The sequence below is a fragment of the Myxine glutinosa genome, chromosome 2, assembly GCF_964187855.1.
Source record: "Myxine glutinosa chromosome 2, kmMyxGlut1.1, whole genome shotgun sequence".
Lineage (NCBI taxonomy): Eukaryota > Metazoa > Chordata > Myxini > Myxiniformes > Myxinidae > Myxine > Myxine glutinosa.
Genome location: NC_136262.1, coordinates 33,254,401 through 33,266,558, shown reverse-complemented (window position 1 = coordinate 33,266,558; position 12,158 = coordinate 33,254,401). Strand labels below are relative to the sequence as shown.

The window sequence follows — 12,158 nt, the reverse complement described above, 5'->3', positions numbered from 1 at the left end:
CAGATTTTGCGGCTTTTAAAGCACGTAAAAACGAACTCAGCGTGGAAAATGGTTGCCTACTCTGGGGATGTCGTGTCGTGATCCCGAAAAATCTGCGTTCCAGGGTCATGGATGAAATCCATGACTGTCACCCCGGGATTGTGAAGATGAAGTCACTCGCCAGAAACTATGTGTGGTGGCCGAATCTTGATGCTGATATCGATCATCATGTTCGACATTGTTACCCCTGCCAGAGCACCCGGAATACACCTGCGAAAGCGCCACTGCATCCCTGGGAATGGCCCAGCGAACCGTGGCATCGCCTACATCTCGATTATGCCGGGCCTATTAACGGCAGCATGATTCTAATAATTACGGACGCGCACACAAAATGGATTGATGCCGATGTGACGCGTGGTACTACGTCAGCCATTGTCATCGAAAGACTCAGACGCTGTTTCGCCACTCATGGTCTGCCCAGGATGATCGTGAGTGATAACGGTTCGTGTTTTTCCAGTACCGAGTTTGCCAAGTTCACACGTCGGAACGGCATTAAACATAAGTTTGTCAGCCCACATCACCAGGCTTCAAATGGCTTGGCCGAATGATCCGTGGGAATCATCAAATCCGGATTGCAGAAACTTCAGGAGGGAACCCTGGAAACAAAGCTGTCTCGTCTCCTGTTCAAATACCGCATCACGCCACAATCAACAACCGGTGCAGCTCCGTCTGAGTTATTGATGAAACGACACTTGAGATCGACACTTGACAATCTCAAACCAGACATATCATCAAATGTTTATCAGAGCCAGCTTAATCAAAAGTTGGTGCACGATAAGACGTCCAACAGTCGATGTATCAACATTGGAGATCCAGTGTTTGCCCGAAATTTTGGTGCAGGTGCGACGTGGCTACCGGGAGACATCATCGAGAAGCCAGGTCCACTGTCCAGTGTGATTCGCCTGCAGGACGGCCGCGAAATTCGTCGACATCAGGACCACATAACCTACCGTCACTGTGAGTCGATGGAGCCTGTAGCATCGTCACAGTCAGGACAACAGTTCGACCCGCCACTGCCGGAGATCGGCGTGGCCGCTCCAGCCGGCTCGGATGCCCCGAAAACCTCTGCAAACGCTACACCCTTCGTGGAGACCAAAGGAATCACCTCGGACTCTGTATCCACTGGTACACCGCGACCCAAAGGAATCACCTCGGACTCTGTATCCACTGGTACACCGCGACGCTCAATGCGTGAGAGAAAAGCACCCGACCGGTTGAATCTTTGAAGATGTTTTTTTTTCACGTTGACACATGTTCTATTTTCACGTATTTTCATTATTCTCATAACCGTTTGCACACATATTTTCACATGGTTTGGAAATGTTGCTTTTGAAATGTCAATTCTGGAAATCTAGCACGTATTGCTCTTGGTAATTTTGGACTTAAAGGGGAGGATGTCATGTATGCAGTGCAAATATTCACCATTGTATCCCTACACCGGGACCGGGTTGTATCCCTACGCCAGAGCTCGGATGGCGCTGCTGTGAATCGGGCCTTGATCGGCAGAGTGAATAAACGCGTACGACAATTGATCGCAGTTTGTCGAGATACTTTACAGTAATTTATTACACGAATAGGAAACCTGTGGTGGAGTTTATAATAGTTTACATTAGATCATCTTCTATCTATAATTCCAGTAATCTCTGTCTGTCTGTCTGTACGTTTGTCTGTGACCGCTGTTTCTCGACAACCACGGGTCCGATATACTTTTAACTTGCCAGGTATATTGCTGGGGACCCGAGGATGTGCCTTTTCAAGGTTTCATATTAATCGGACAATTACTTACCGAGCTATGTCCAAAAAACGATTCAACCAATCAGAGAGCAGCGAACGATCGCGTGTGCCGAACGTGGCGGGCACACTCTGCCTCGGATGGCACATTTGAGAGCGTATTCATTTATTTCACGTTTGCAAACTATGTTGGCGTTAAACTATGTTTTACAACTAATAAAAACGAATTTGCGATTCATTCGCTTTCCTGCGCGTTTGTGCACGCGATGGCGATTTCTTTACCAAACTCCGGAAGCCGTTCGCTTTGGACCAAACCATTTCATGTAAATAGAGGGGGGGGATATAATTTTAGATATAGATATAGTACGGGCATGCCCTAGTATGTTTAACGCTAGATTATGTCCACCTTTACTACCAGGTGTTGTACAAATCGTGATTAATGAGTGATTGTGTCGGTTGAGAATCCCACGGACGGTAATTCATATTTTATTGAGTATTAAATGTTCGAAAGATTCGAATGTGAACAATGGTAAACGGTAGTGAGTCGAACAGGTACGTAATAAAGGGTAGCGAGTCGAACAGGTACGTGATAAAGGGTAGCGAGTCCAACAGGTACGTGATAAAGGGTAGCGAGTCCAACAGGTACGTGATAAAGGGTAGCGAGTCGAACAGGTACGTGATAAAGGGTAGCAAGTTGAACAGGTACGTGATAAAGGGTAGCGAGTCGAACAGGTACGTGATAAAGGGTAGCGAGTCGAACAGGTACGTGATAAAAGGTAGCGAGTCGAACAGGTACGTGATAAAGGGTAGCGAGTCGAACAGGTACGTGATAAAGGGTAGCAAGTCGAACAGGTACGTGATAAAGGGTAGCGAGTCGAACAGGTACGTGATAAAGGGTAGCGAGTCGAACAGGTACGTGATAAAGGGTAGCAAGTCGAACAGGTACGTGATAAAGGGTAGCAAGTCGAACAGGTATGTGATAAAGGGTAGCAAGTCGAACAGGTATGTGATAAAGGGTAGCAAGTCGAACAGGCAGAGTCGGTGTCAGAAGAAATCTAATCGGGGGGCATTAGGGTAACCACGGCGGGGGGGGGGGGGGGGGCATAAACTGCCGTTCGAGAACTCAATCTATGATGTAAATGCTTGAAAATAAGAATTTGCCGTCAACAATCAACACCAACCCAGTTACAATTTAAAAACATGCTGCAAAGTCTCTCTCTGACACACACACACACACACACACACACACACACACACACACACACACACACACACACACACACACACACACACTGCGCTCCCACACCACAAAATATAGCCTACGTGCAAGCCACGTCTCTTTCTCTCTTTCACTCTTTCTCTCTTTCACTCTTTCTCTCTTTCACTCTTTCTCTCTTTCACTCACTGCACTGTGCGCGTCATTGGACCATCATTTGAAATAGACTATATACTCCACTCTTACCGAATAAATGCAGACAGACCCAAAAATCATTCAACATTTTGCGTAATAATCATGAAAGCCAAGGCTGGCATCATAAAGTGAATTAAACGCATGGCTTACCTTCAGAAGAGTTGCAGGTGGCGAGTGTTGGTGCTCAACCTCCTAAGAATGGTGTCCTTCCACTCAGGTGTGCATTTTCGGGTTCAGTCCCTCTCAAACGCTAGCTGAACCAACTGGGCCTTTCTCTTGTGGAGCATTGGATGTCTGTGGTCCGAAAATACGTTTCTCAGAGTGGAGAATGAATTCTCGCACTTTGCTGTGGAGGCGCCAAATGTTGAGGCATGTTTGAAAGCAGTCAGTGCACTGGGCATTCCGATCAGAGGTGTGTGGTACTCCGAGAGGATGTGCTGTGTAGTCCAATCCCCCTCGATTGGCTGTAATTGTTTTTGTGAGCTGAAAAACTCTTTAGCAACTTCGTACTCTGCCTCAATTATAGGCGATCGTGACAGGTCCATAATATGCTTCACAGCCTTTACATCAAGAAATGTATCACTTTCTGGATTCAGTGCAACAAGTGCACTCGCCAAGTGTGAGTTCCGTTCGCTGAATCTGTGATCCATCTCTCCAAGCACTGAATCAATAGTGTTGTAGTAGTACAAAGTGTACAGTGGTACAAAATGGACCCCTTGGGTCATATGGACCCCTTGGTATATTACACCAGCAGCTGCTGCCATCTTGTGGCTGTTCATGTTAAAACATTCCTTTGTGGATTAGCAGAAAGTAACAACATGGTGGCCATCCCTATCCAGTCTTGAACTCGAGCTGAACCATCCAACATTTTGACACCTACTAGGATCTATCGGTAGGTATGTGAGAAAATTGTGTTTGTGGTGACAGAGTGACTCATATTTCCTAGTGTTACTGCATGCTTTTAGAGTATAAGTCAGTCACTAAAATTGACCTTTGAAACATTCTGCCCAGTACATGTGGTTTCCAATGATGTCAGGTTTTCATGGAGGTCGTTCATGGGGCAAAACGGTCCATTTCCCTGGGGTAAAATGGCCCGTGGGGTACCATTTTACCCTTTAGTGGGCCATTTTACCCCATACATGTTTCTTATTTTTGTTACAAATATGTAGGCCTATGTATACATGTAGGCCTACCCTATATGTATGTATGTATGTATGTCTGTATGTATGCATGCTTGCATGCTGGCTGGCTGGCTGGCTGCATGCATGCATGTAACTTATACATATCTACTTATACCATGTCATTTTATGCACTGAAATATAAGTTCATCTATTGGGCAGGGTGCTTCATGATTGTTGTCTGCTTTAGTTAGTGCTGTTCTCACCAAGTCGGGTAATGAGGGTTAGGAATAAGGGATTATGGGTCATCAAAATGGTCACTGTTTGAATTTTGATTTTCTGTGGAAGTAAGATAGAAACATTGGACCTTACTCTCACAAAGGGGCAGGGTGATCTATCTATAATTCCACTAATCTCTGTGTGTATGTTTGTATGTTTGTTTGTTTGTATGTTTGTATGTTTGTATGTCTGTGACCGCTGTTTCTCGACAACCACGGGTCTGATATACTTTAAACTTGCCAGGTATATTGCTGGGGACCCGAGGATGTGCCTTTTCAAGGTTTCATATTAATCGGACAAGTACTTACCGAGCTATGTCCAAAAAACGATTCAACCAATCAGAGAGCAGCGAGTTATCGCGTGTGCCGAACGTGGCGAACACACTCTGCCTCGGACGGCACATTTGAGAGCGTATTCATTTATTTCACGTTGGCAAACTATGTTGGCGTTAAACTATGTTTTAAAACTAATTAAAACTAATTTGCGATTCATCGTAACTGCGATTTGCGACCTTCCGGACAGTGAAGACTTCACTTCCGTCAGCCAATCACAGAACCCGTTGTTGCGCAGGCGTGGCCGATGTGACTGTGAGAGCGAGGCAGCGAGCCGAGCCGAGCGCGTGCGCCATTACGGTTCGTAATTCGATTTCTTCCGGAGAAAATAATAATTTCTCGATTTCTTATGCGCATTATTTCTCCCAATTCAGTCAGAGCGAAGGGCGGAAGCGAAGAGCGTTGTTTTTTTTGTTTACGGGCGTACGGGCGGGGTAGAGCGTACGGGTAGCGTTTTTTTTTTTTTTTGCCAAGGAACGGGCACCCACGTACGGGCATGCCCTAGTTATAAGAAATCTGAGAGGGCACCCGTGTACAATTGCCTAGTTGGAACAATGCATGAGTATTTATACACACATTTGTGTATTTGCAGGTGAAGATGCCCCGCAATTATGTACGGAAATCAACCAGGCAGTCTTGGACTGTGGAGGCAATGGAGGCAGCCCTTCAAGCAATAGAGAATGGTGACATGGGGTATAAAAAGGCTGCGAAAGAATTTGGAGTCCCCAAAACCACACTTAAACGACGCCACAAGGGTGGGAACAAGACTGCTAGTGCTAAGGGCTCATCAAAAACTCTTGGTCGTTACAAGATGGTCTTCTCCACAGAAATGGAAACAGCACTAGTGCAGTATATATTGAGTATGGAGCAGATGATGTTTGGGATGACCACAGTGGAGGTCCGTCGATTGGCGTACCAGATGGCAGAACAGAATCACCTCCAGCATCCTTTCAAGAATGCAATCGCTGGAAAAGATTGGTTGCGAGGCTTTTTTTCACGACATCAAGACCTTTCCATCCGTCAGCCTGAAGCGACATCTGCTGCAAGAGCACATGGATTCAATCGTCAAGCTGTCAACAGATTTTTTGATCTCCTGGAGGATCTTATGGAACAACACAATTTTCCACCTGACAAAGTCTACAATGTAGATGAGACCGGTATGACCACTGTGCAGTCAAGACCATCCAAAATCATTGCCTTAAAAGGCAGGAGGCAAGTTGGTTCCATAACTTCGGCTGAACGAGGGGTTCTAGTTACTACGGAAATTTGCATGTCTGCAACGGGAGCTTTTGTTCCCCCACTTTTTGTGTGACCTAGGGTGAGGATGAAGCCTGAGTTGATGGATGGAGCTCCACTTGGCTCGATTTCTCAATGCCATAAATCAGGATGGATGCAAACAGAGATTTTCACCATATGGTTCGAGCATTTCCTGAAGGTTTCAGGAGCATCAAAAGAAAATAAAGTGCTCCTTATACTAGATGGACACAAAACACACACCCAGAACCTTGATGTCATCACCATGGCTAAAGACAATGGGGTATACATGTTGAGCATTCCACCACATTGTTCACACAAGATCCAGCCATTAGATGTCTCATTTATGACGCCACTATCTACATATTACACGCAGGAGGTGGAGAGGTGGTTGAGGCAGCACCCGGGACGATGTGTGACAGTATTTCAACTGGCCAGCCTGTTTGGGACTGCATATCGCAAGTCCGCTACAGCCGAGAATGCAGCAAATGGGTTTAGGAAAACTGGTATCTTCCCAGTGAACCGCAACATCTTCCAAGATCACGAGTTTGCTCCAGCGACAGTTACAGACCTCAACCAAAATGAACCAAGACCCATGGATGATAACCAGAGACCCCTTGAAGATGCCCATAGAGATGCTGATGTTCCTGCTCCTGGTGTTAATGCTGCAAGAGGCCCTGAAGATGCTGTGAGACCTGTTGGTGGTCCTGCACCTGATGTTAATGCTGTGAGACCTGTTGATGGTCCTGCACCTAATGGTAATGCTGCGAGAGGCCCTGCAAATGCTGTGAGACCTGTTGATGGTCCTGCACCTAATGGTAACGCTGCGAGAGGCCCTGGAAATGCTGTGAGACCTGTTGATGGTCCTGCACCTAATGGTAATGCTGCAAGAGGCCCCGAAAATGCTGTGAGACCCATTGGTAACACTCAAAGACATGCTGCTGTTCCAAGACCTGCTGTTGCAAGCACCAGTAGGGAGTTCATTTCACCCTTTCAAATCAGTCCCCCACCTAAGGCTACTCCTGCTAAGGGTAGGCCTACAACACGTCAATCAAAAAGGTCAATGTCAGAGCATTTAACATCAAGCCCATACAAGAAACGACTTGCTGATGCAGCTGAAGAAAAGAAAAGACAGGAAGCACAGAAGGCAGAGAAGGCAAAGCAGAGAGCTGAAAAAAAACCTCAGAAGCAAAAGAAAGTTGCAGAAAAGCCAAAAAAGAAGATAGTGAAGGGTAAACGGGCTATATTTACGGCACCAGAAGAATCTAGCGAGTCTGAGGATGATGATGGAACAATGTGCTTATTCTGCCGGGAAAGTTATAGTGTGATAGGAGAAGGATGGATAAAGTGCACAGTCTGTCGTCTTTGGGCCCATGATGGTTGTGCAGGTGTGGATGAAGAAGATGTGAATTTCATCTGTGACTTTTGTGCCTAATTATGTGCATAATCTCACCTTGTAGTCTGTAATTTTTCACAATAAATATTATTTCAGGTTCAAAGTGTTTTGATTGGTGACTCTGAGGGTAATTATTATGTTTTTCAATGGGGTGACCATATTACCCCACGGGGTGACCATATTACCCCACGGGGTGACCATATTGCCCCACGGGTGGACCATATTGCCCCATATGTGGGGGCCATTTTGCCCAACGTGGTGTACAAAATGGCCCACTTAGCACATTTTTGGTCTTTGGTTCTCACCAGTGAATGGTTGATTTGATTCTAATACCAAGTAATTTGTGTATTTATAATGGAATAATGATTGTAAAGACACTGTCTGATTTCAGATATACTGCATCATTTTGGATAAAATTTCAAAGAAAGCTTAAGTGTGCCATTTTGCCCCACCTTCCCCTACCTAATGTTTTTAATGTCGAGTTGTGTCTGTATTCACTTGTAGCAATTTGGACTTCTCCTTGAATTACAACACTCCCTGTAGGAGCAGGTTCTGCGCATCATGGAGTGCACACAAGAAGCGCAGGCCGTTCCACAAATTAGACATTTATTATAGCGAGACTTTAATAAGCTTTAGAAAATCGTGGGAAACCGAGCAATAAACAAGCGAGTTCTTGAGCGTCGCCATCTTCTTCTTATCGTGTCCACGGACAGTCTACACATGGCCGAGCCAAAACTGGACACATCTTTGCGCCTTGTTGTTGAATTCGGCAAGATCTGTAACAGTGCAGGGTTCCTCTAGTGATGGACATTGCAGGAGATGTTGCATGGTCTGTGGCTCAGTTCCACATTCGCAAGTTGTCTGGCTGGTTGTATATCCCCATTTGTTTAGTGACACCTTTGAACGACCTACACCAGCCCTAAGTCTGTTAAGGCACTTCCGTGTTGTCCAGTTGCAATAATTAGCTCCTGTGGGAAGGCTTTCAGCAGGTAGAATTTCCATCGCTGGGGTTTGTTCGAGTCTGGCAAGCCTGTCTTTCCACAAAGCGATGCAGGCTTCAGATGGGGTTGATTGTAATGAAACGACACTGTTCATGAAGCTCTTCCTTGACTTTCGGCGGCTGAGTGTAGATGTTTGACCATGCAGAGAGTGCTTCTCATCTGATGTTTGATGGAGTCGCTCTTTCTTGCTGGCTACCGTTCTTCTTATATCAGGGGGAGCTATAGGCTACCCACCAAGGTATTCCATCGCCATATATTACATCTATAAAGCGTCGCCATGATACTTCAGCACTTACCTCATGATGCTCATGTGGTTCCAGGTTCAAATCCTCCATTGTTGTGTTCATTTGTCCATCATCAGGAAGGTCCAGTGATGTCTTCCAATGTCCTTCTTCGTCACCGTGCTTGATTCATGACGACCTTCAAAACATGTCCGCCATTCTGCTGAAGTCTAGCTAGTAAGGCCTCTTTACACACTCCGTTAAGTTCCTTAAATCAAGAAAAAACGTTGTTACAAAATTGTGGAAACTTTTGATGGAAGGTGGTGGGGGGGGGGGGGGGGTGGGGGGTTGGAATAATCCTACCACAACATCTTCTCCAAGACCTTTCCAGTGAAGCCATCAGCTAGGTCATTCCCAAGAGCGGAGGCTGAGAGATGTCGCAAATCAGAAGAGAACATCGCTTGGCCCATGTGGTCTCTTTCTCTACCAATGCAACATGATTATGATGCTGATGATGATTATTATGAAGATGATCATGATCATGATGATGATGATGATGATGATGATGATGATGATCAAGCGACCCACATAGTGACTGTGGCACCAGCTTACCACCACTGTGAGTATGTCCCAAACACATGAAGACATTCCATTGTGTAATACCTGAAGGGATTGACTGGCGAACCAATTTTGACCTAATTGTATCGAAGGTGCTTTCAATGGAGCCACACAAAGGTGTAAAGGTATTACTCATGTCTCCTAATGTTTAACCGCTTTTTTTTTAACTCTACATGTAAAAGTCCCTCCATGAGGCTAAGGTAGAAAAACGTTCGACAACCCACTGAGGTTTAAATCTTTCATTGTACATAAATCTATAAAATCCACGATCTACAATGACCTTACTTTATTAGTCTCACCAAAGGAGAGGATATTGAATTTGGATCAGTGTTCAGTGATTTGGATCAGTATTTGTTTGTCCACACAGAATGTGATAATGGAAGCCACAAAGCCACCTAATGGTAGCCAGTATTACACTCTATTTTCAACCGACTACGTCTATAAAGTATGTACAATTTTAATGTGAGTGTCTATAAAGTATGTACAATTATGATGTGAGTACATCAATAAAGTATGTACAATTATGATGTGAGTACATCTATAAAGTATGTACAATTATGATGTGAGTACATCTATAAAGTATGTAATTGTACAATTATGATGTGAGTACATCTATAAAGTATGTACAATTATGATGTGAGTACATCTATAAAGTATGTACAATTATGATGTGAGTACATCTATAAAGTATTACAATTATAATGTGAGTGTCTATAAAGTATGTACAATTATGATGTGAGTACGTCTATAAAGTATGTACAATTATAATGTGAGTGTCTATAAAGTATGTACAATTATAATGTGAGTGTCTATAAAGTATGTACAATTATGATGTGAGTACGTCTATAAAGTATATAGAATTAGAATGTGAGTACGTCTATAAAGTATGTACAATTATGATGTGAGTACTTCTATAAAGTATGTAGAATTAGAATGTGAGTACGTCTATAAAGTATGTAGAATTAGAATGTGAGTAGTATCTATAAAGTATGTAGAATTAGAATGTGAGTACGTCTATAAAGTATGTAGAATTAGAATGTGAGTACGTCTATAAAGTATGTAGAATTAGAATGTGAGGAGTATCTATAAAGTATGTAGAATTAGAATGTGAGTACGTCTATAAAGTATGTACAATTATGATGTGAGTACTTCTATAAAGTATGTAGAATTAGAATGTGAGTACGTCTATAAAGTATGTACAATTATGATGTGAGTACTTCTATAAAGTATGTAGAATTAGAACGTGAGTACGTCTATAAAGTATGTAGAATTAGAATGTGAGTACGTCTATAAAGTATGTAGAATTCGAATGTGAGTACGTCTATAAAGTATGTACAATTATGATGTGAGTACGTCTATAAAGTATGTAGAATTAGAATGTGAGTACGTCTATAAAGTATGTACAATTATGATGTGAGTACGTCTATAAAGTATGTAGAATTAGAATGCGAGTACGTCTATAAAGTATGTAGAATTAGAATGTGAGTATGTCTATAAAGTATGAACAATTAGAATGTGAGTATGTCTATAAAGTATGTAGAATTAGAATGTGAGTATGTCTATAAAGTATGTAGAATTAGAATGTGAGTACTTCTATAAAGTATGTACAATTAGAATGTGAGTACGTCTATAAAGTATGTAGAATTAGAATGTGAGTACGTCTATAAAGTATGTAGAATTAGAATGTGAGTACGTCTATAAAGTATGTAGAATTAGAATGTGAGTACGTCTATAAAGTATGTAGAATTAGAATGTGAGTACTTCTATAAAGTATGTAGAATTAGAATGTGAGTATTTCTATAAAGTATGTAGAATTAGAATGTGAGTACTTCTATAAAGTATGTAGAATTAGAATGTGAGTATGTCCATAAAGTATTGTTACGTTTGTGGGGGTAGGTGATGGAATTCCCATAGTGGAAATAGAACTGTGTAGGGTGGCATGCACCGTGGATGCATAGGAGCCAATCTCGATGTATTTACAGTGCATTCAGAAAGTATTCAGACCCCTTCACTTTTTTCACATTTTGTTATGTTGCAGCCTTATGGTGAAATTGTTTAAATTCAATTTTCCCCTCATCAATCTACACTCAATACCCCATAATGACAAAGAGAAAACAGGATTTTAGAAAGTTTTGCAAATTTATTAAAAAGAAAAAACTGAAATATCACATTTACATAAGTATTCCTACCCTTCGCTGTGACACTTGAAATTTATCTCAGGTGCCTCCCATTTCTCTTGATCATCTTTGAGATGTTTCTACACCTTGATTGGAGTCCATCTGTGGTAAATTCAATTGATTGGACATGATTGATTTGTCTATATAAGGTCTCACAGCTGACAATGCATATCAGAGCAAAAGCCAAGCCATGAGGTCGAAGGAACTGCCTGCAGAGCTCAGAGACAGGATTGTGTCGAGGCACAGATCTGGGGAAGCCTACAAAAAAAATTCTGCTGCATTGAAGGTTCCCAAGAGCACGGTGGCCTCCATAATTCTTAAATGGAAGAAGTTTGGAACAACCAGGAGTCTTCCTAGAGCTGGTCGCCCGTCCAAACTGAGCAATCGGGGGAGAAGGGCCTTGGTAAGAGAGGTGACCAAGAACCCGATGGTCACTCTGGCTGAGCTCCGGAGATCCTGTGTGGAGATGGGAGAAACTTCCAGAAGGACAACCATCACTGCAACACTCCACCGATCTGGGCTTTATGGCAGAGTGGCCAGACGGAAGCCTCTCCTCAGTGAAAGACACATGAAAGCCCACA

At 43.2% G+C, this 12,158-nt stretch overlaps 2 protein-coding genes and 1 long non-coding RNA gene across 4 annotated transcripts in view; 2 read left to right on the top strand and 1 right to left on the bottom strand.

The window, feature by feature from the left end:
* Nucleotides 1–12,158, bottom strand: part of LOC137422652 (uncharacterized) — a 1,758,619-nt gene that overhangs the window by 1,398,120 nt on the left and 348,341 nt on the right. The gene's annotated exons all lie outside the window — the stretch shown is intronic.
* The window catches only part of LOC137417905 (tumor necrosis factor receptor superfamily member 6-like), a 191,073-nt gene that overhangs the window by 3,133 nt on the left and 175,782 nt on the right, over nt 1–12,158 (top strand). The gene's annotated exons all lie outside the window — the stretch shown is intronic.
* Nucleotides 4,823–7,638, top strand: LOC144891016 (uncharacterized). The gene is made up of 2 exons (XM_078773126.1): nt 4,823–6,877; nt 6,917–7,638. The coding sequence occupies exons 1-2, from the start codon at nt 6,235–6,237 to the stop codon at nt 7,597–7,599; spliced, it is 1,326 nt and encodes a 441-aa protein (XP_078629252.1). The 5' UTR covers nt 4,823–6,234; the 3' UTR covers nt 7,600–7,638.

Coding starts and splice junctions, on each gene's coding strand:
- LOC144891016 (XM_078773126.1), top strand. CDS start 6,235: ATGAAGCCTGAGTTGATGGATGGAGCTCCACTTGGCTCGATTTCTCAA. Junction 6,878..6,916: donor ACCTGTTGGTGGTCCTGCAC/CTGATGTTAATG, acceptor ATGGTCCTGCAC/CTAATGGTAATGCTGCGAGA.